General features: G+C 43.2%; 3 protein-coding genes across 7 annotated transcripts in view; 1 reads left to right on the top strand and 2 right to left on the bottom strand.

The window, feature by feature from the left end:
* The window catches only part of EPB42 (erythrocyte membrane protein band 4.2), a 24,035-nt gene extending 18,711 nt beyond the window's left edge, over window positions 1-5,324 (top strand). For all 3 annotated transcript variants that reach the window (XM_011941127.1, XM_011941128.1, XM_011941129.1), the window contains 2 exons: window positions 889-1,022; window positions 5,131-5,324. In XM_011941127.1, the coding sequence (XP_011796517.1) occupies window positions 889-1,022; window positions 5,131-5,293 (297 nt within the window). In that variant the 3' untranslated portion in view covers window positions 5,294-5,324. The remainder of the gene's footprint in view (window positions 1-888; window positions 1,023-5,130) is intronic.
* A 2,111-nt stretch (window positions 5,325-7,435) lies between these two features.
* Window positions 7,436-18,499, bottom strand: CCNDBP1 (cyclin D-type binding-protein 1). 3 transcript variants are annotated; one of them, XM_011941123.1, is made up of 11 exons: window positions 18,013-18,499; window positions 17,770-17,829; window positions 17,416-17,495; window positions 14,262-14,343; window positions 13,393-13,489; window positions 13,146-13,219; window positions 12,492-12,568; window positions 11,582-11,862; window positions 10,130-10,190; window positions 8,181-8,227; window positions 7,436-7,915 (listed from the first exon to the last, which is right to left on the bottom strand). In XM_011941123.1, the coding sequence occupies exons 1-11, from the start codon at window positions 18,320-18,322 to the stop codon at window positions 7,801-7,803; spliced, it is 1,284 nt and encodes a 427-aa protein (XP_011796513.1). In that variant the 5' UTR covers window positions 18,323-18,499; the 3' UTR covers window positions 7,436-7,800. The 3 variants fall into 3 exon arrangements, with proteins under 3 accessions (XP_011796513.1, XP_011796512.1, XP_011796514.1); XM_011941124.1 differs by having other exon boundaries at window positions 7,863-7,909; window positions 8,177-8,227; XM_011941122.1 differs by having other exon boundaries at window positions 17,770-18,409.
* Window positions 18,500-19,420: 921 nt separating this feature from the next.
* Window positions 19,421-23,231, bottom strand: part of TMEM62 (transmembrane protein 62) — a 46,488-nt gene continuing 42,677 nt past the window's right edge. The window contains exons 12-13 of the mRNA XM_011941125.1: window positions 22,161-22,279; window positions 19,421-19,835 (exon numbers count right to left, since the gene is read on the bottom strand). Coding sequence (XP_011796515.1) covers window positions 19,509-19,835; window positions 22,161-22,279 — 446 coding nt within the window. The 3' untranslated portion in view covers window positions 19,421-19,508. The remainder of the gene's footprint in view (window positions 19,836-22,160; window positions 22,280-23,231) is intronic.

The following is a 23,231-nucleotide window of genomic DNA, read 5'->3' as shown; positions in this document are numbered from 1 at the left end:
TTTCTTTCTTTCTTTCTTTCCTTTCTTTCTCTCTCTCTCTCCCTCTCCCCTTTTCTTCTCTTTTCTTTCTTTCTTTGCCCTGTGAGGTAGAAGTGTTCCCATTATTCAGATGAAAAACACTGAGCCCTAGAGAGCAACATGGCCCATGATAATAAAAACAGGACGTTCTAGAGGCTTATGGCTCTTGGTCCAGCCCTCTTTCCATGTGTCTACCCTGGCCAAAATGAAAGAGATCTGATCCCTGCCCTCTAGCAGGTTATAGTTTAGTTAGGCAGACACAACATTTGGTCTTCCAGGTAAGTGCTTTAATAGATGCACAAAGTTGCTACGGAATAAGTGAAGCAAAGGGGATTAATTCCAGCTGGTGGGTTCGGGGATGACCTTATGAAAGAGATGACATCTATGCTGGGCCTTGAAAAATGGGTACGCTTTCAGTACAGAGGTAGGGGAAGGCCACTGAAGACAGAAGAAGACAACAAAGAGGTGCAATGGAAGGTAGCCTGAGGGATGTGCTGGGGATGGGACAGTCCCTGATGGGACTGGGATGTCACTTAGTCATGGGAAGAACAGGTGAGGTGGGAGAGGGGGGTTGGGGGCACACCGTGAAGAATGTTGAATACAATGTAAACTGAATTCCGAAGACAGTGGGAAACCCTCCAAGGGGTCTGCCTAGAGGAGAGGCAACGTCAGAAATCATCAGTGATGGACCAAGGGTGGGAATAAACGCAGGAGGCGCAGGTAGAGCAGTAGAAAATGTCAGCTGTGAAGCTTGGGTCAGCTTGGTAGAGATGAGGAAACTTACTGAGGAGGGTACAGGGGTGCATGGGAGGAGAGAGTGACTGCGGCTGTGCCCTTGGCATCCACACCAAGTATTGCCTCTTCCCACAGATGCCAGAGAAAGCAGAGCAGTATCAACCCCTCACAGTCTCAGTCAGCATCCAGAACTCCCTAGATGCCCCCATGGAGGACTGTGTGATCTCCATCCTGGGAAGGGGGCTCATTCACAGAGAGAGGAGCTACAGGTAAGCGATGGCAGGCTTCTAATCCTCCTGAAATGTCTCAATGGGTCAGAAAGGTGGGGCCCAAGAGACAGACTCTCTCTTTGCCATGTCCATGCAGACAGCAGATACCCCCAGAAACTGAACTAAAGGATTAGGGCTACCAAGTGGCTTCCCTCATCTTGGGACCACCATATCTGCAAGAGGATGGGAGTGAGGCAGGCTGTGTGGGCCCCTTGGGCACCCACCTGCCCTGGTTGCTGCCCTGATCCTGCAGGGAGAGCCTGGGTGTTGCTGTGAATGTAGGCAAGGGCATTAGGGCTAGGTATTGGAGAGTAATGAAGGGAGGCCAGGCTATCTCTCATTGTGGTCAGAGGGGTACATTCCGGTAGTCACTGCCACAATACACAATTTTGTTTAATTTATTCCCTTTTATTCCCATTTTCACCACCACCCTTCATATCCTTTTATTCGTACATGTGAAATGTGTACTGTTGCTTTCATGAGCCTGTATTTTTAACTTTATATATAAATTTATATTTAATTGCTTTTCTTTTCACTCAGAACTGTGTTCTTAAGATTTATGCCCATACGTCTTCTGCTACAAAATATTTCATCATGTACACCCACCACTTTCTACCACTCCACTCCACAGAGATGGGCACCCAGAGTGCCTCCAACTCTCTGACACTGCAAATAATGTTGCAGTGAACATCCTCACACAAGTCTCCTTATATACTTGTTTGAAAATTTGGTGGAGTCTGGGGATATATATACCCAGGAATAGAATTGCTGGGTCACAGGATATGATGTGGTTTGACCAGGTACTGTCAGCTTTGCAGAGTGGCTGCAGGAGTCTCCACTCCCTCCAGCAGTACATGAGAGTTTCTGTATTCCTACCTCTCCTTCATTCCTGGCAATACCCAGCTATTAACATTTTCTTCCAGTCTAATAAAAATGAAGTAATATCTTACTGTTATTTTAATTGCAACTCTTCATATGTTTGTTAGCCTTTTATGTCTTCTCCTCAGTAAGTAGTTTGTCTTTATTTTGCCCACTTTTCCTTTGGTGTTTCTGCACTTCCTTCTTATTGATTTGTAGAATTTTCCTGTATAGTCCAGGTATTAGTCCCTTGTTGGTTTTAGATGTTGCAAATATCTTCTTTCATTATGTCTACTGCATCCTTAGTTGAATAGACAGTATAAAGTTCAAGATACCTACTCCTACCATCCCTGAGGTCCCTAGCAGGTGTTTGGGTTACTGAGCCACTGCCTCAGCCTCATGAAACTTAAATGAGTCATTCTTGCCAAGAAATCGAGAGGAGGGACTATCAACATTTAACCGGACTTTTGTGATCTCCCAAATCAGTTGTGGGGCAAAGCTCCCCAAAGGAAGTCTGTCACCAAAAGAAGGTTTATAGGCAGGCCAGGAGGTTGCTGACAAGGCTCCAAACGCCATCTGCTGACATACTGACATCCTCTCCATAACCCTGCTACATCCACTGTGCTTAGCAATAAGCAAGGGTTCCAAAGCTATAGCTCTTTGTATTAGTTTGTTTTCACGCTGCTAATAAAGACATACCCGAGACTGGGAAGAAAATGAGGTTTAATTGGACTTACAGTTCCAAATGGCTGGGGAGGCCTCAGAATCATGGCGGGAGGCAAAAGGCACTTCTAACAGGGTGGTGGCAAGAGAAAATGAGGAAGAAGCAAAAGCGGAAACCCATGAGAAACCTATCGGATCTCATGAGACTTACTATCACGAGAATAACACGGGAAATACCAGCCCCTGTAATTCAATTACCTTCCCGTGGGTCCCTCCTCTGAGGAATGGGTGATAGAACTCAAGTTGAGATTTGGGTGGAGACACAGCAAAATCATATCATTCCACCCTGGCCCCTCCAAATCTCATGTCCTCACATTTCAAAACCAATCATGCCTTCCCAACAGTTCCTCAAAGTCTTAACTCATTTCAGCATTAATCCAAAAGTCCACAATCCAAAGTCTCACTTGAGACAAGGCAAGGCCTTTCTGCCTATGAGCCTGTAAAATCAAAAGCAAGCTAGTTACTTCCTGGATACAATGGAGGTACAGGTATTGGGTAAATACAGCCATTCCAAATGGAGAAATTGACCAAAACAAAGGAGTTATTTACACGGCCCATGCAAGTCCAAAATCCAGCAGGGCAGTCAAATTTTAAGGCTCCAAAACGATCTTCTTTGACCCCAGGTCTCACATCCAGGTCACACTGATGCAAGAGGTAGGTTCCCATGGTCTTCGGCAGCTCTGCCCCTGTGGCTTTGCAGGGCATAGCATCCCTCCCAGTTGCTCTCATGGGCTGGCGTTGAGTGTCTGTGGCTTTTCCAGGCACACAGTGCAAGTTGTCAGTGGATCTACTATTCTGGGGTCTAGAGGATGGTGGCCCTCTTCTCACAGCTCAACTTGGCAGTGCCCCAGTAGGGACTCTGTATGGGGGCTCTGACCCCACATTTCTCTTCTGCGCTGCCCTAGCAGAGATTCTCCATGAGGGCCCCACCCTTGCAGCAAACTTTTGCCTGGGCCCCCAGCAATTTCTATAGATAATCTGAAATCTAGATGGAGGTTCCCAAACCTCAGTTCTTGACTTCTGTGCACCCACAGGCTCAACACAGCTTCCATGTGGAAGCTGCCAAGGCTTGGGGCTTCCACCCTCTGAAGCCACAGCCCAAGGTGTATGTTGGCCCCTTTCAGCCACTGCTGGAGCAGCTGGGACACAGGGCACCAAGTCCTTAGGCTGCATACAGCACAGGAACCCTGGGCCTGGCCGACTAAACCACTTTTTCCTACTGGGCCTCCGGGCCTGTGATGGGAGGGGCTGCCATGAAGTTCTCTGACATGGCTTGGAGACATCTTCCCCCTTGATCTTCAGGATTAACATTAGGCTCCTTACTACTTATGCAAATTTCTGCAGCCAGCTTGAATTTTTCCCCAGAAAATGGGTTTTTCTTTTCTATTGCATAGTCAGGCTGCACATTTTCCAAACTTTTATGCTCTGCTTCCCTTATAAAACTGAATGCCTTTAACAGCACTCAAGTCACCTCTTGAATGCTTTGCTGCTTAGAAATTTCTTCCACCAGATACCCTAAATCATCTTTCTCAAGTTCAAAGTTCCAAAAATCTCTAGGGCAGGGGCAAAATGCCACCAGTCTTTTTGCTAAAACATAACAAGAGTCACCTGTGCTCCAGTTCCCAATAAGTTCCTCATCTCCATCTGAGACCACCTCATCCTGGATTTTATTGTCCATATTGCTATCAGCATTTCGGGCAAAGCCATGCAACAAGTCTCTAGGAAGTTTCAAGCTTTCCCACATTTTCGTCATCTTCTGAGCCCTTCAAGCTGCTCCAATCTCTGCCTGTTACCCAGTTCCAAAGTCACTTCCACATTTTCAGATATCTTTTCAGCCATGCCCCAATCTACTCATACTAATTTACTGTATTAAGTTTGTTTTCATGCTGCTGATAAAGACATACCTGAGACTGGGAAGAAAAAGATGTTTAATTGGACTTAAAGTTCCACATGGCTGGGGAGACCTCAGAATCATGGCAGGAGGCAAAAGGCACTTCTAACAGGGTGGTGGCAAGAGAAAATGAGAAAAAAGCAAAAGCAGAAACCCCTGATAAGTCCACCAGATCTCATGAGACTTATTCACTATCACGAGAATAGCATGGGAAAGACGAGCCCCCATGATTCAATTACCTCCCCCTGGGTCCCTTCCACAACTCATGGGAATTCTGGGAGATAGAATCCAAGTTGAGATTTGGGTGGGGACAGAGCCAAACCATATCATTCTTCCAAACAAACTCCAGTATGATTACCAGGAATTGAACCAGAAGGAAGTCACAGATGACAAAAGGAACAACAGATATAGCTTGGAAGCCCTTAGGATGTATCTCTTCTCAACCATGCAGTTGCTTAGCATTGGGCGGTTCCTGTCTTCTATTCCTTTATAAACACTTCCATTTTAATAGCAAGGTACTTAGATGTTTATTTCTGCATGGTCCACCTCTTCAAGCAAGGAAGGATCAAAGTCACTGGGACCAGCAGAGCAATGAACCTGGGACAGAATTAGCACCTGCCTTTTCCTTTATTTCAGATTTGGTTCAGTGTGGCCCGAAAACACCATGTGTACCAACTTCCAGTTCACGCCGACACATGTGGGGCTCCAGAGGCTCACTGTGGAAATGGACTGCAACATGTTCCAGAACCTAACCAACTATAAAAATGTCACCGTGGTAGCCCCTGAACTTTCAGCTTAAACTTCCAGCTCTATCACCACTCTCCTGCCAAGGTAGTTTAAAAGAAAAGAGGTTTCTTTGGCTCACAGCTCTGTAGGCTGTACAAGAAACAGTGAGGGCTTCAGGATGTTTCTACTCATGCAGGAAGGTGAAGTGAGCCAACGTGAGCAGAGATCACAGGGCAAGAATGGGTGGTGGGGGGTAGGTGCCAGGTGCCAGCCTCATTTTAACAGCCCGCTCTGGGGTGGGGGAGGGATGTATAGAGCAAGAACTCACTCATTACCCCAAGGACGGAACCAATCCATCCATGAGGGATCCAAACACCTCCCATTAGGCCCCACCTCCAACACTGGGGATCAAATTTCAACATGAGGTTTGCAGGGTTGAATATCCAAACTACATCACTTTATCAGACAAATGAGTAGTCATTCAGGATAAGCAGAAGAGTGACCAAGAACAAAATCAGATTCCCAGAAATCAATAGACAAGATGTTTATTTCTGTTACCTCAGCTAAGGCAGCCATGAAGACCAGTTGTCTTACAATAGACACTACTGGGCTGAAATGACAAAAAGAAGCCTTTGAAAAGGTACTCAGTTACCTTTAAAGAGTACATTCAGATTGTTCAGGTTCAGGTTTTTCGCAACCATTTTACTGCTCATTAATACATTCGTAACTTAGAGGTAAGGGAAAGGATCTAACACTTAAATCATTCTTACATTTCTGATGAAGTGGGATATTATCCCAAAATGGAATTTTTAGGCAATCTCAAAATTACATTGATCAAGCTGGGCTCGGTGGCTCACACCTGTAATCCCAGCACTTTGGGAGGCTGATGTGGGCAGATCACCTGAGGTTAGGAGTTCGAGACCAGCCTGGCCAACATGGTGAAACCCCATCTCCACTAAAAACACAAAAATTAGCTGGGTGTGGTGGTATGCATCTGTAGTCCCAGCTACTTGGGAGGCTGAAGCCAGAGAATCGCTTGAGAACCTGGGAGGCGGAGGTTGCAGTGAGCTGAGATTGTGCCACTGCACTCCAGCTTGGGGGACAGAGTGAGACTCCATCTCAAAAAAAAAAAAAAAAAAATTTACATTGATCAGTGCTTTCCCTGATCATTATCCTTAAAGATCCAAACATGACTGAACAATGTTATACAATATAGGACCTGAAAGAAAAATTCAGCTATAGATAGGTCTTTATATTAGCGTTCTATATTCATTAAGTATCCCACAATTAAAGTCTGATGTTAATAACATGAATTTGGTCCAGCAGAGAAATATAAAAGTATATAAAACATAGGCTCTATATGAAAGGATAAAAGAACTAGTCTCCTGTTGTACAAAGTTATTTTGTTTGTTATTTTGTTGCCTTGGCACTCTATCAGTTTGATTCTAGTTCCTTCCCTTTATGACACTTGTTAACAGTACAAAATGGCACTTCAAAACAGTCAATTAAAACTCATTTGGTTTAAAGAATTTCAACCCCAAGTATACATTAGTCACTTAAAGAATGACTGCTGTTGCTGATTATACCTAAAGAGGGCAGAAAGGCATATGTGATGAATTACACCTACAGAAGGAAGATGATGGGCATGAGAGGTGGCGGAGACCTGCAGGACATGCATAAGGCCCTATTCAGCTCACCAGAATATACATCATTACAGGTTTACGCTGCTTTCCAATATGCAGTCTTCTAGACCGATGCAAAAGTACAATTAAGTGGTGATGGTTTTGCAAAGGGATGAACTGAAAAGGCCCTTAAAATTACATAAAATCTCTAATACGCTAAAAAATTTTAATTTATAAAAATTTGGTATTTACATTTGGGGACACACATAACAGACGACAACACAAGTAGGTATAAAGAAAATAAATCTGTTCAATAAGGTGGGCAAACGTAACAAATGAGCTCAATGCCAATATATTTGTGAGACAGGGAGTAATCTGGGATAATATTCAGAAGGACTTGCTGATAATAATATATAACATGGTGAAATACTAAGATGAATTTTGGAGTAATCTTTTATAAATAAAGTGTTTTATTCTAAATATACTTCTGATCAGAATCAGATTTTTAAACCTACAAACCCAAATGAAAGCAATGTTCTAGTCTCAATCCACTGTATTTCTGGAAAAAAAAAGACACTTTTGAAGGGCACTCGTTTAATCACTGGCAAGTTAGCATTTTATTGAGACCATAAACATCTTTACAATGAAAACAACACACTTTACTGTAAAAAGAGAATAAGGCAGCTTTCCTAGGAATCTCTGAGAAATGACTCAAGAATGAGAAATCATGCAATTATTTTTCATATATAGCACAGAAAAATATATTATATGCATATGGTTTATAAATAGGTGCCAACTTGGCCTAACCAACAATCTTTGGTAATAGTGTCTCTTGCTAAATATAGACAGGCACTCACTTTCAATCCAGCAAGCATTCTAGCTCCATTTTAAAAGCAGACATCAGAGCTTGACCATGATGGTGAGAGGGGGAGAAGAGAGTACAAATGAGCCTGAAAAGTCATAATTCAAGCTCACTCTGAGTGAGCTCCTTGATTCTATTCATGCAATGATCAATGGCATTAATAAGTAAAGGGATCCAACTATCTTCTGGCTGAGGGGTCACATGACTTGCTCTGAGAATAGAATAGGAAAGAAACAAGTTAAACTTATTAGGGCATCAAGGGAAAACCTACCCTCAGGAGGGAGCACAGGGAAAACTAGAATTTTTTTAAAGGGAAGCTTCTTTGCAGAATCTCAGCTGCCCCACAATTGAAGTTGAAAGAAAATCCCACACCCACCCTTTCCCACTCCTTGAAATGGGGGCTAGGGAGTTGAGAATGTCTGGACAGGAGTTCCGTTTTACTCTCAAAAAGCTATCTGAGAAGTCTTTGTACTTACTTTGTAATTTCAAGTGCCTTCTTTAAAACAGATACAAGTTTTGCAGACTAGAAAAGAAACACAGAAGTTATTCACCCTGAGCCCTACCATAAAAAGGTGAGCTCAAATATTTTAAAAAACCCAAGTAATAAAAAAATTATTTAGAAAAAGAATCTGAAGGAAGTATGCAAAACTTAAAAATGCTGATTAGGTTAGGGTGGCAGGAATACGGGTTCTTTTCATTTAGCAAGATCTTGTTAACACCATTGCTATAACATTTTAACAAATTTTTTAGATCTAAAATATTTTCAATTTAAAAAAGGACAGAAAAAGGAAAATGTAACCTGAATTGGTCCCAAATGCTGATAGCTCAAAATATAAAGCAGAAATGACTAAGGCTCCTTTAAAAAAAAAAAAAAAAAAGCATAAAGAATTTTAAGAACACCAATATAAGGATAACATGGAGACGTTTAATATAAAATATCAATACATATAAGATGCATATGCAGTACACATTTTAAAATTGCTAGAGCAGATACTGTGTTTGGGATAGCTGACTAGGCATATTGCTAAAAACATTTGTTTCTTAGGAAGTCAATTTTTTAAAAGTTAGTGCCAAAAAAGTTAATGCCCAAAAGGATCCTATTCTACTTCAAGGTGTTTGTACATCATGAAGACACTTCTGATAAATCTAATTTCCATTATTCAATTTATCAGTTATTACTAGAATTGATACATTTGATTGTAAAATATAAGCTATTTGGCAGTTTTACTGCTCTTGCCAATAACATTAGAGAGAACAGAAGTCTCTCTAGCAAAGGGCACAGCACAGAACTTCAAAGAATACAATAAAATCAGATTTTTATAAGAAACTTGACTCTCCATGGTTAAATCACACTGTTTGTATTAGAACAGAGTATGTTTCTGGAACACTTATTTCTGCCTCGACTAGAAATTAGAAACTTGTGACCTCAGCCAGCTACTTCATGAACAGCTAGAGTTCAATCTAATTGCTGCCTAGTCTAGAAATTAGAAACTTGTGACTTCAGGTTGAGAAGTTCTAAATTACTCTGTAATTAAGACTTTCTTTTCAAAGAAGCATTTTCTATTTTTTTTTTTGAGACAGAGTCTTGCTCTGTTGCCCAGGCTGGAGTGCAGTAGCGCGATCTCGACTTACTGCAACTTCCACTTCCTGGGTTCAAGTGATTCTCTTGCCTCAGCCTCCTGAGTTAGCTGGGATTATAGGCGCATGATGCCCGGCTAATTTTTGTATTCTCTTTTTTTTTTTTGAGATGGAGTCTCGCTCTGTAGCCCAGGCTGGAGTGCAGTGGCGTGATCTCGGCTCACTATAATCTCCGCCTCACGGGTTCACGCCATTCTCCTGCCTCAGCTTCCCGAGCAGCTGGGACTACAAGCGCCCGCCACCACGCCTGGCTGATTTTTTGTATTTTTAGTAGAGATGGGGTTTCACCATGTTAGCCAGGATGGTCTCAATATCCTGACCTCGTGATCCGCCCACCTCGGCCTCCTAAAGTGCTGGGATTATAGGCGTGAGCCACCGCGCCTGGCCTTGTATTCTTAGTAGAGACAAGGTTTTGCCATGTTGGCCAGGCTGGTCTCAACTCCTGACCTCAGGTGATCCGCCGGTCTGAGCCTCCCAGAGTGCTGGGATTACAGGTGTGAGCTACCACGCCCAGCCTTAAAGCAGCATTTTCTAAGGCCTTTGGGCTTTTCTAAAAGATTACCCAGATGATTATGGAAGAGAGAACTATCAAAGCTCATGGCTATTATAATTCAACTTCAGCAAATATTTATCAACCCCAAACACATGCAAGAACTGTGACATTACTGTTGTACTTGCATCCAAATGTGACAAATAAATATGTACCCTATAGCTTAGAGGAAATACTAGTGATTAGTGAAGTTCCACCCATTAGGTCTGTAGCTATTCCCTCAAAGCCAGTACTTACATTGATTCGCACGGTCAGGTGACACATAGGTGGATATATGCTCAGAGCCAAATCATCCACACTAAGAGCAGAAAACAAAAGTAATCATTAACAAAAAAAGAAACACAGCCAGGTTGTTTCTAGTACACAACTATGGATGTCAACAGTAAGAAACTGTCACAGAAATGCCTGTCAGTTTTTAAAATTGGGCAACTGCAACCAATACAGAATGAGTTCAACCAGTCTTTTTCTTTTTTGAGACGGAGTCTTGCCCTGTCGTCCGGGCTGGAGTGCAGTGGCCGGATCTCAGCTCACTGCAAGCTCCGCCTCCCGGGTTTATGCCATTCTCCTGCCTCGGCCTCCGGAGTAGCTGGGACTACAGGCGCCCGCCACCTCGCCCAGCTAGTTTTTTGTATTTTTAGTAGAGACAGGGTTTCACCGTGTTAGCCAGGATGGTCTCGATCTCCTGAACTCATGATCCGCCTGTCTCGGCCTCCCAAAGTGCTGGGATTACAGGCTTGAGCCACCGCGCCCAGCCTTCACCCAGTCTTTATTGAAACACACATACCCCATTTCACTAGGAAGTTGGGGGGAAAAATTCCCTTGGTTCATAGTAGGGTGCATGATCAATTTAGTCAAAAATGTGAGGATATGAAAACATCAGTTTAATAACTAATACAGGCAGGCAGGTCATCAATGGAAGCTAAAATTAGAGTAAAATATAACTTTACTAAAGTAAGCACCACTTTAAGTGATCAAATTTAGTACCACCAATAATGAGGCAAACCAACACCATGTGCCTCCCTAATATGATAAAGTGAGATGTATAAAACACTCAATTATACGATATTCTTGCAAAAATGAGAACCATCACATGAATCCAGGTTGTTGGATATTTTATGAGACAACTGACCTGGTTTCTTTTTAAAATGTTGATTTTTTTAAAAAAGATTACAAAGGAACTGTTCTAGATTTCAAGAGACTACAGAGATGACAATTAAATGCAATGTGGGACCTTGACAGAACCCTGAATTTATATGACATTTTAGATAGAGACAATTGGAGAAATCTGAATATTAGATAATATTGTTATATTCAATGTCAAATTTCTTGGATGTGATAACCCACATCTTGGATGTGGAGGAGGAATAAGAGCATTTCAGGAGATACATACTGAAGTATTTAGGGGTGAAATGTCATTGCTGTCTGCAATTTACTCTCAAAACATTCTGGAATAAATATGAAACATCTATCTGAGAAATAAACCAATATAGGAAAAAAATGTGAACAATAGGCAAATCTAATAGATGGATGTAGGAGTGTTCACCGAAGATACTTTTTTAACTTTCCTATAGGTCTGGAAAATTTCAAAATATAAAAAAACTGGAAAACCTTGTTTTCCCAGCTTTTTCCCAGTACAAATTGAGATCAGAAAGCTGCTGCTCAGATGTTTCAAGTGGAGATCATGCTTACCTAGGGCTGATTTCATCAGAAATATCTACAATGTCGTCCAGCTGTGCCACCTGATCCTTCTTCCCATTCTCTGCCACTAAGATCCGAATTTTTTTCAGGCAGGCTTTGGATGCTCTCACCAGTGCAAGGCAGGGGATTATGAGCTCTTGATCATCCTCTGACCAATACAAGTCCTGATTGCTTGGAAACCCCAACACATCATCCTCATCATTGTGGTTGTCAGAGTTGTTCTCGTCAGTATCATTCAAGAGGCCAGAGTAAGGGTCGCATTCTTCCACAGCCTAAGACATACCATGATGTATGTGAATGCAAAAAAAAAAAAGGCCTATTACACTTTTACCACCGTGCCTTAGTTGTCCAAAAACCTTAGCCAGGCCAGGCGCGGTGGCTCACGCCTGTAATCCCAGCACTTTGGGAGGCCGAGGCAGGCGGATCACGAGGTCAGGAGATTGAGATCATCCTGGCTAACACGGTGAAACCCCGTCTCTACTAAAAATACAAAAATTAGCTGGGCGTGGTGGCGGGCACCTGTAGTCCCAGCTGCTCGGGAGGCTGAGGCAGGAGAATGGCATGAACCCAGGAAGCGGAGCTTGCAGTGAGCCGAGATTGCACCACGGCATTCCAGCCTGGGCGACAGAGCAAGACTCCATCTCAAAAAAAAAAAAAAAAAAAATACCTTAGCCAGCCACTTCACTAACGGCTGCAGAGTAGAATCATTTCATAAACCCTGTTTCTCGCTCTCCTTACGAGGAATGGTAGTAAATCACACACTAACAAGGAGTGGGAGATGGAAGACAGAGGACAGTAGTGAGAAGGGGACCTATCTGGCAATGCTCAGGAAATCTCTCTTTATAATTAATTCTCATCTACTAGTCAAGGAGTTGCCTTCCAATGATGGAGGTCCCCTCACCCGCTCCATTTCTTCATGTGCATCCTTCACAAAATCCACGTTCTTGGTCAGCATCAAAAGAGCTGCAGCTTTGTTATCTATGAGTGAAAAATCAGAAGCACTAGAATTAGAGGAAAACCCCAAGAATTTTCTTAAGGCTGCAAGGAACCACATTGTTCCTATTGAAGGGAGTGCCAAGGACGGTTGACAAGGGTGGTGGTGTAATAAAAAATTCTTCTCACTACATCCCCTGGTATCTAGACAGGGGTTTAAAAAGCTTGTATTTTATTCACCACAAGAAGGAATAAAATGGTCACATGATGTTTATCATCATGGTCCTCTTGGACAACCACCGTTTTGGCTTAGCTGTCTCTACCTCATAACTGCTTTGGTGTGCTCCATAATACTACTCTTGGGGTAGGACTAGAAAACAAACCATGTTTGTTCAACAAGAGACAGAGCCACAGCAAAGGGGAGTGGAATTTAGAAGTATGAGAACTAGAGAATGACAAAAAGTATTAATACCTACCTATTAATTTTGATAATAAAATATATATATTTCACCAGACTGTGTATCTAAATTCAAATACATATATGTCACAAAGCTGGAAGCTAAACATGAGAGGTCTCTCTGCTTTGGGCAGCAGACACGGCCCACTTCCCACTTTCACTCACCTCTTGGCATCTGAGGCATCTGCTGGCATGCAACCCAGACACTGTTGTAGGAAATAAGGTCATTGTTCTCAGGGCTGGGGAAATAAATCAGTAAGGATAAATTAATAACCTAGGTTCCTGTCTCCTAAAAAGCTCCTTCCTGCTGGTCATTACTCTCAGCTGTCAGTAACTTTGCTGTTAAAATGCGTTTTTCCCCTCTTAGGCAAGGAACCCCAATAACTGATAACCTAAACTGTGGCATCACTACCTCTGAGTTGGAGTGATGGAAAGTACTTCCATGAGCTGAGCCATGCCATCCACGATGTCCAGGGTGGCGCCCCGTACCAGCTTTCGCAGGGTGATCCCTGTGAGCCAAACCCAAAGAATAAGCAGCCTGGTGTTCTTTTCAGAAGCACCATCTGCTTTCCTGAGTCTAAGCATTACAGAACTATAAGGTAATGTACACCCACATGCTTTAACCTACATGCTAACACAAAACTCAGGTCTTACTTATATCCCCATGGCATTTTCTTGCCCCTCCTGCCATTCCTTAGTGTTTTCTTTAAAAGAGATCTGGAACAAAATCTTTCTGTGACACCATGTATTCATTCGTTAAAGACCGTGATCTCTTAACAACTGTAGATGAAACACTTGAAGTTTAAGCCACTTGAGTAACCCTGAAGATCCATGACATGTATTCAGTTATAATTTTGGCATTATAATCAATGCATGATTCTACAGGCAGGGCTGGAGGCCATTTAACCTATGAAGATGTTCAGAAATAGGGTGAGATATAATATGGGTGGAGAAAAGTAAGGATGGCCTGAGCCTGCATATGGGGCTGAGAGCCAGCCAGCATCTGTGGTGTTAAAACAGGTTGAAGAGGGAGAAGCCTGTGAGAATTAAAAGCCTTACAAGTCAGGCAAGGTAGGGGAGATGGGAAGTCATAGGAACAAAGCATCTGTATCTTAGAATAATGGCTTGATTATTTAAGTCACTTACATTACAAAATTATCCTTGACTGTATTTTATGGGAGAAAGTTATATGTTCAAGTCGGGTAAAGGTAAAAGTCACAGGACATAATCCACAATATTAGCAAAGATCTACATGAGAAATGCAACACTTATGTGGCTTACCCTGATCCTTTGGAAGCAAATAGTACACTGCAATAAATGCCTTGATGGCAGCATGGACTTGTTCACAGAACTTCTGGGTTTCCTATGAAAAAGGAAACAGATTAGATCATAGTGGTCAACCCTTTTACTGTGGAATACAGCAAATACTTCTTTTTTTTCTTTCCTTTGAGACAGAGTCTCGCTGTGTCACCCAGGCTGGAGTGCAATGGCACAGTCTCAACTCACTGCAACCTCCACCTCCCAGGTTCAAGCAATTCTCCGGCCTCAGTCTCCCAAGTAGCTGGGATTACAGGCGCCCACCACCACACCTGGTTAATTTTTTGTATTTTTAATAGAGATGGGGTTTTGCCATGTTGGCTGCACTGGTCTTGAACTCCTGACCTCAGGTGATCCAACTCCCTCGGCCTCCCAAAGTGCTGAGATTACAGGTGTAAGCCACTGCTAAGGCAGATAGTTCCACAGCATCATCAAACATTTTCTGAAGCCCTGGTATGAAGGTAGACCCTCTGCTATACTCACCACATACCAGAGAGGATTTAGCTATATAGTAGACATTGGGCTGACAACTCAATAAACCATTAAGAAACAGCAGGAAAAAACTTATTCCTGATACACTGTATCCCAAGATATTCATGATCTCTTAGACCAGGAGTTGGCAAACTGTGGTCCTCAGGCCAACTCAGGCCCCACTGCCTGTTTTTGTAAATAAAGTGTATTGGGACAGAGTCATACTCATTGGTTTAAATGTCTGTCGTTGTGTCTGCTCTACAAGGGCAGAGTTCGGTAGTTGGCTACAAAATCTAAAATATTTACTAACTGACCCTTTACAGAAAAGAGAGGGAGAGAGAGAGATAGACAGACAGACTGACTGACAGACCATGGTTATTAGATCACTAACCAGGTCTCTCTCTCTTAACAGAATCACAGTATGTAACTAAAGGTAACTAGCATGGACTCAACAATGCTCCATGTTAACTATTTTCCTTCTAGGTGGTCACTGGCTTTCTCATCTTCCTTGTCCTCAATTGACTTAAATTCTAAGTCAATACTATATAAATGTGGTCCAGGTTGGAGCCAGTCTACAAACTGTTTGTGACCAGTCAGAGATGAGATAAGGACAGTGACTGAGAGTGTTTAGAAACTTTTATGGCAATTTGACATTTATTCAACATCCAAGCACATAATTTTATTAAAGTATCATTCCATACAGACTGGAATTTAAAAAAAAAACAAAACAAAAACTACCCATCTTTTAGTAGGACTAAAGTGGTGAGATCTTAAGAAGGCAATGATGATTCATGTGTATGTATGTGTATATATACACACATATATACATATACATATTTATTTGAATATATGTATATACTTGAATATTTGTATATATTTCAAATAAATCCAAATTCTAATTTTTCATCTATGAGTGAAACTACTATCCTGAGCATGTATAGAAAATCAGTTCTATGCTGCCTCCTTGTGATATCTTACTTGCAGTGAGTTTTAGCAGCAAGTCCTAAGTGTATTTGAAAGGGGTTAGCAGATAAGAAAAATAAGATAATATTAACTACTCTTTTTGAAATAGTCTATTTTCCACGAATCTTTTCAAGTGCTCTCATACAATTCATCTTCTTGTTTCCTCGTCACAAATCTCAAAGGTAGGCCAGGCACGGTGGCTCACGCCTGTAATCCCTACACTTTGGGAGGTCAAGGTAGGCGGATCACTTGAGGTCAGGAGTTCGAGACTAGCCTGCCCAACATGGTGAAACCCCGTCTCAACTAAAAATACAAAAATTAGCTGGGCATGGTGGCGGGTGCCTGTAATTCCAGCTACTCGAGAGGCTGAGGCAGGAGAAGTGCTTGAACCCGGTAGGCAGAGGATGCAGTGAGCCGAGACTGCCACCACACTTCAGCCTGAGTGACAGAGTGAGATTCTGTCTCAAACAAACAAACAAAAAAACTCAAAGGTATGTGAGGAGGAGAGAGTTTATCACTGTAGGTACATGCAGCAGAAGATACCTATATTCTTTCCAAACACCTGTACATGTAGACTGAAAAATTAAAACTATTGACTATGAAAATCAAATAAGGCAATGAATATGCCATTTTAAAAGAATCTTACTCCCATATTAAGGATACATAGCTCTAGAAAAACTAAGCATAGAGCATACGTGGTCACAGCCAACATGTTTACTTTCATCAGTTTAATAATAAAGGAATATTTAAAACGCATAAATTCTTTGTTCTAGCAATTCCACTTCCGGGAATGTTTTCTACTGATATACATACATACACAGAATTAGGTAATTCATCACGACGTTGTTTGCAGTAATTCTAAGTTGGAAACAGCTTAAATGTCCACATAGAGTATGGTTAAATTATGTTTATATCTAGTCTATTGAATACCATGCAGTCATTACAAAGAACGGAACAACTTTATGGTAACTGCTAAGAGTTGATTTCTAAGCTCTATTGTTAATTTATTTAAAGGAAGATCCAGAACAGTGTTTATGGTATCTTACCATTTGTGTAAAAAGAAGCTGACACATACAAGATAAATGTTTATGAATGTATATATGCACAGAATATATGTGGAATAATGCAAAAGGAACTGGGGGAGACAAAAATGAGAAAGTGGATGGAACGATAAACTTAACACACTTAACTTTGATATCTTCTGAATTTTATACTATCTGCATGTTACTGATTAAATATAAAAAATAATATAAAAAGGGTATTATGTAGTATAACAGAATAGGTGTACCTTAGACATCAGATAGACCTTGATTTAAATTCTAGCTCCCCTGCTTTTTTTTAAATCTTAACCTGAGCTTCTGAGCCTGTTTGCTCATCTGTCAGATGGCCAACAAGTATGTGAAAACACTCAGCAAATAAAAAGTGCTTAAAAAATTATCAGAAAAGAAACAATCAGGGTGAACTTCAGATTGAACCAATATTTATAAGACCTGCCTACTCCGCGCCAGGAACTGCACTTGGCAATTCGGTCTTCACAACAATCCTGTGAAGTAAAAAACGGTAACCTCATTGGACAGATGAAGAAAATAAATCTCCTGGCATGCGTGTAAAAGGTGGAAAGAAAATTAGAGGATTCCTAAGGTGTAACTCGGCAGCCCAAGGATTCCCGGAAAGTGAAGCCCACCTGTGGAGATGGCAGTGGAAGCTGAGAGAAGACTGTGGTCAGAGTCGTGGCTTCCCTTGATACTGTCACAGCTGCCTCATCTGGGGGGTGGCCGAAGAGAAGGCAGGTGCCAATACATTAGTGCTGCACGGACTTGGAAGATACGCGTTCCCTTACCGACCAAGACTTCTCAAAAACACCTCCCGAATGTCGATGTTAGAATTCTAGTTCACCCTCTCAGTTGCTGAGATGGGTAAGGTATCTCACAGAAAGGATGCAGCGGGGGAGGGCAGTCCCCTCCCTGGCGGAGAGGGAAAGGGGTCGGGATGCTGGAGGAACTGAGGCAAGGGGAGCCCGGACAGGAGGCGCACTCACTGAGTCTTCTCCAGAACATCTCTCGATTAAACTCCTCGGTGGTCTCCTGGGCTTCGCCGACTTGTAGGTGTGGCGTGTGGGGGCCGAATGGTGGCGAATGGAAAAGCTGAGGTAAGAGGAGGTACCTCCCTCGCCCGAGCCCGGCTCCCCGCCGCCGCCCCAGCCTGCCCACTCCGCGACCCCGAGCCCGGCCTCTCCCCGATCCCGCCCCTGCCGTCGCGCGTTCCAACTCCGTCAGCTCACCCCGCACTCGAGGCAGGAGCAACCGCAGCTCCTCCGCCAAGTGCCGGAGCTGCTGCAAAGGTGGAGCCAGGGTGGGGGCTGCGGCTGCAGGTGCAGTTGCGCTCGCCATGTCAGTCGCTTGCCGAAGGCCGCAAACACAAGCCTCCGCCTTCACTGCCGGAGCCGCACTGCGACAGCCACTCCACTTCCGGGCCACAGCGTCAATGGCTCGTTTCCGGCAACAAGCCGTCCAGCCCCGCCCCAGAGGCCCAGCCCTGCCTCCTCCCGCCCCAAGCCCCGGCCCCGCCCCCAGAGGTCCAGCACCACCCATTCCATTATGAGAGACCAGGCCTGGCCACACCTCCTCCAGCCCCGCCCTGTCCCCAGAGGTCCAGCACCAACCATCCCAGAGGCCAGGTCAGGCCACGCCTTCTCTCGCTCCTTAAGCGAGGCCACACGAGCAAAGCTCAGGCTCACGGTCTTTCTTATTCATCATTCATTCATTTATTTGATCAGTTGAAAACACTTCCGACTAAGGAAGCAGAGAGCCCACAATCCTGTGGGAAAACAGGCCTGGGAACTAATATCTCAGCGGTGGTCAGGGTCGGGCCCAGATCCTCAAAGGTTCCCTGCCCCTGAAATTGCACCTTTGACGGCTGCTGAATTCCAAGCACAGCGGTAGGTGCTTTACATGGGGTAACCCCTAAAAAACACACTGGGCCTCAGACACTCCCGTACACACACCCAACCCCTACCCTGTGGGTGTCCTAGATAAGGGTTTTCTCTTCACAAAGATAAATCAACTCTTTGCCTCCTTGAGGAGGGAAGGAATAAAGGCATTATTTTTGAGACTTTTCTGCAGTCCATTCTGCAGGTATCAGTAGTGGGTAATGATTTGTTTTTCTAAGACCACCAGAGCGGGCACAAAAGAACCAGCGGGTAGGCAAGTGTAGGAGCAAAACCTGCAAGTTTATTTTGGTAACCTAAGGTGTGGGGAAGAAGTCTGTCGGCCTCCGGCAAAGAAGGCCGACAGAGTCCCCCCCCCCCCCAGTGGGGCTCTCAGACGGAGTTCCCACAGTCCTGACATCCCGACAGGAGTGGGGCTGTGAGAAGGCCGCGTGGCTCACTGGCGGAGAGCGGCTTTTCTAGGAGTGGGAGGGCAATAGGCGGGGCACGGGCGTGTCGGGGGGGCGTTCCGCAGGTGCGACCAGGTAAATCTTGGTCTCTTCAGATTGACGTCACCTGGCGCATGCCTGGTTGGTCTGCACCTTCCCTGGGCGGTGGCTGCATTTTCGCGCGCGCGGGAAGAGCTGGTGGTGAAGAAGAACCCGGAAGTGCGCCATCCTGCCTCCGTTCGTCGAAACAGGTAATCCCTCCAACATCCAGGAGTCCAAACGAGCAGCAGCTCCCTAAAGCTCACCCACCAATACTGGCCCTCCACCTGCTACTGGGGTAGAGGCCTGGGCTACAGACACAGGCTGGGCTTCTGCCCGGCTACCAATGGTGAGACATGGCCTTCAGGAGCTCAGGTGGCTTTTTAACTGCACCATGAAGATTCCAAGCTTGGCGGAGTTCAGTGTCCACACACAACGAATAAGAACAGGTGTCAGCAGTGTCAACCAGGTCCGCAAAGGGGAGAATAAAAAAGCTAGGGTGCCGTATGTCGCATAAAGAAAGTAGCAGGAATAAACCTGCCAGATGTACAGCAGTAGCATAAGTAGGTGAACAGGCATAATTTTCAAGTATTTTCTTTGATGGAGATGAGACCTGAAGTTGTGACCAAAGCACCGCTGCAGCAAGCTCCAACACATGTAAGCCATCAAGGGTATGTTAAAAAATGCCAGCTGGAAAAGAACAGAGCCATAGCTTACTCCCAAGTCCTTGGAAGAGTTTGGTCTTAATAATGCATCATTAGTGGATCCTAAGAATATGCTGCTTTCTGTCTTGGGGTTAGCTAATTTACTTCAAACACAGTTGCTTATAACACAACAGCTGACTTGTGGCTAGTTGTGTATTTGCTCATGTCCTTTTATTCATCTTAGAGGCGGGTATCATTTAATTTATGTTGAAGTCCCAACTTGTAGTACAGTATCATATACACAGTTAATACCCAGTGGTGTTAAGCTGGAATTGAACTGAGTAAATGTATACACACACATACAACAACTCCTCTTTTTTGGTGGAGTGAGGGGAGGGCTTGGCTGTCAGTATTTTTTTTTTAATCTCCATTTTTGTTTGAGGTAGCATGATTAAGTACTGGAATATAAATTAGAAGATATATAAATTAGAAGATCTAAATTATAATCCAAGTTGAGCTGCTGTATGATTCATTCATTTAACAAATATTTATTGAGCACCCATTATGTGGCAGGCATGAGCTAGGCTCCAAGTTAGGGACACAATGGCAAACAAGTTAGAAAAGGTCTGTCATAGGCTAACATTCTAACAGGGAGAAGACAAAGACCAAAAAAAAAACAAAAAATATAATTACAGATTGTGATTAGTTCAATGAAGGAAAGAACTGGGTCATAAGAAGATAATGGGGAGAAAGGCTCTCAGAGGCCAGGACAGGAATAAATCAGTGGAGGGAAGTGCATTCTAGGCAGAAGGAACAAATGAAAAGCCCAGAGATGGGAGAGGTCTTGGCCTCTAAGGAAGTGCATGCAGAGCATAAGCCAGGTGGAAATTGGGGCAGTCGGCAGGACCCAGATCACTGCTCTGCTTCAAAGCATTTCAAGCTGAAAAGTAAGTGAGCTGATTGTAAAGTTTTTAAAAGAGCACACTGGATGCTTGGTATTAAACTGAGAGCAAGCAGGCAAGAATATCAGGGAGAAGACCCAGGCAAGAAATAATTACAATTTAGATTAGGGTAACAGAAATAGAGAGAAGTGGATGGATTCAAGATATGCACTGGAAGCAGATCAAATAAGGTAGAGCTTGCTGGTGAAATAGATACAGGGTATGAAGGAAAGAGAATGATTGAGGATATATCTTGGAGAAATCAGGTGAATGGTGGAGTCATTTATTAAAACTGGAAAAACAGAAGAACAGGTTTGGGGTGGAAATAATGTTCCTATTAGAGAGACATCATATGAAGTTGAGATGCCTGTTAGACATCTGTGGCCATTGGATATAGATGCACTTGAAGTGCAGAGAAGAGGTCAAGATCAGAGATATAGATTTGGGAGTCATGGGTCTGGATGATACATGAAATCCATTATTAGTGTACTATTTATTAGAATATGAATGTAGGCTGGGCGTGGTGGCTCAAGCCTGTAATCCCAGCACTTTGGGAGGCCGAGACGGGCGGATCACAAGGTCAGGAGATCAAGACCATCCTGGCTAACACGGTGAAACCCCGTCTCTACTAAAAACTACAAAAAACTAGCCGGGCGAGGTGGCAGGCGCCTGTAGTCCCAGCTACTCGGGAGGCTGAGGCAGGAGAATGGCGTGAGCCCGGGAGGCGGAGCTTGCAGTGAGCTGAGATCCAGCCACTGCACTCCAGCCTGGGCCACACAGCGAGACTCCGTCTCAAAAAAAAAAAGAATATGAACGTAAACACTTACAAAGGAAAAAACCCTGCCTTTTGGTAAGGCTCAGGATTCATTTGGTATGAGAGAGTTCCTTAGAGACAGCCTCCATCTACATAATAGAAAACTGAAATAAGGCTGGGCACAGTGGCTCACGCCTGTAATCCCAGCACTTTGGGAGGCCAACACGGGCAGATCACCTGAGGTCAGGAGTTAAGAGGCCAGCCTGGCCAACATGGTGAAACCCCATCTCTACTAAAAATGCAAAAATTAGCCGGGCATGGTGGCACATGCCTGTAATCCCAGCTACACAGGAGGCTGAGGCAAGAAATGCATTGGAACCCAAGAGGCGGAGGCTGCAGTGAGCCGAGATTGCATCACTGTGCTCCAGCCTGGGCCACGGCGCAATGCTGTCTCGGGGAATAAAAAATGTATTTTAGATGTTTACATGACAGTGGTAGAAGGAGTTTAGGAAGCACTTTAAAAGCAAATGAAGCTTTTATTAAAGACTCCCCTGCAAGTAAAGTAGAAAAGATGATCTATGGTACTTAATTTTGGATTTTGGATTTAATTCATAACTGTTATGCAATTAGTCCGACAAGGCCAAGATGTTCTTAAATTGCCTTTCTGACTTCTTACCTGGAGAATTCCAATTATAAATGTTATGCTGCCTTGTAGGAAATGTCCATTAACAAATATCCCAAAGGAAAAGCAGCAACCCAATTTGCCATCAATGATTTCACCAAAAAACCATGGACCTAAAAGAGGCAATGGACAAAAAAGGAGGAGATAAATAACTATAACTCTGATTACATATATCATGAGATGCATTTATAGAAATAATGCAAATATATGAGACTAGCCATCTATACGTATTTTATTTCATAGCCTTTCCTCTTTGTTAATCTCTATGTTGCACTCGATATCCTTGCTAACCAACTATTTGCTCCTTTACTCCATATTTTTTGGATTATGAAATTGTCTTAGTAGACACTATACCTGGAACAGATATGTGTCTTATAGATTCTAGAAACAAAAAAAAGCACACTCACATTTTTGAAAATTCCGTTGCAATAATAATCTCAATATAATGCATTAACATTTCCTTTAAGAGGTAAAGAGGTATTCCACAGAAGTTAAATTTCCAGATGATTGAGAATTACTCCTTAAAGCAAAAAAACTTCAACTACCTTTTGAAAGAAATCTTTCTAAGATGCACTCATTAATATAATGAATGTATTTTAACCTCTTCTTGAAGGCCCACAGTCATTACTTTGTATATCAACTACATAATCACAGTTACCATGTAGAAAGTTGAACTTGCTTCAGTTTTCTCATCTAGAATGCCATGCTGACTTTTCTCTCCTCTCTATTATTATTTACTGCCCCCTTCTCAGTGTGTGAGTTTCTAGGTATTATTATTATTGTTATTATTATTGTCATTTTGTCTTGTAAGTGTGCTGGTTTATGCAAGAGTATCAAGCGTTTGTCTAGAGTGATAAAGGACAGTTAGACTTGCCTCTCAAAATGCAAATACTAGGCCAGGAAGGGTGGCTCATGCCTGTAATCCCAGCACTTTGGGAGGCCAAGGCGGGTCGATCACCTGAGATCAGGGTTCAAGACCAGCCTGGCCAACATGGTGAAATCCTGTCTCTACTAAAAATACAAAACTTAGCCAAGTGTGGTGGAACACGCCTGTAATGCCAGCTA

The sequence above is a fragment of the Colobus angolensis genome, unplaced genomic scaffold (assembly GCF_000951035.1).
Source record: "Colobus angolensis palliatus isolate OR3802 unplaced genomic scaffold, Cang.pa_1.0 Scaffold199, whole genome shotgun sequence".
NCBI classification, from domain to species: Eukaryota; Metazoa; Chordata; class Mammalia; order Primates; family Cercopithecidae; genus Colobus; species Colobus angolensis.
The sequence above is the reverse complement of the archived record's forward strand: the minus strand, read 5'-3'. Positions and strand labels throughout refer to the sequence as shown.

Coding starts and splice junctions, on each gene's coding strand:
- CCNDBP1 (XM_011941122.1), bottom strand. CDS start 18,322: ATGGGTGGTGCTGGACCTCTGGGGGCGGGGCCGGGGCTTGGGGCGGGA. Junction 13,490..14,261: donor TTTGCTTCCAAAGGATCAGG/GTAAGCCACATA, acceptor TTTGGCTCACAG/GGATCACCCTGCGAAAGCTG. Junction 7,916..8,180: donor AAGGCACTTGAAATTACAAA/GTAAGTACAAAG, acceptor TTCTATTCTCAG/AGCAAGTCATGTGACCCCTC.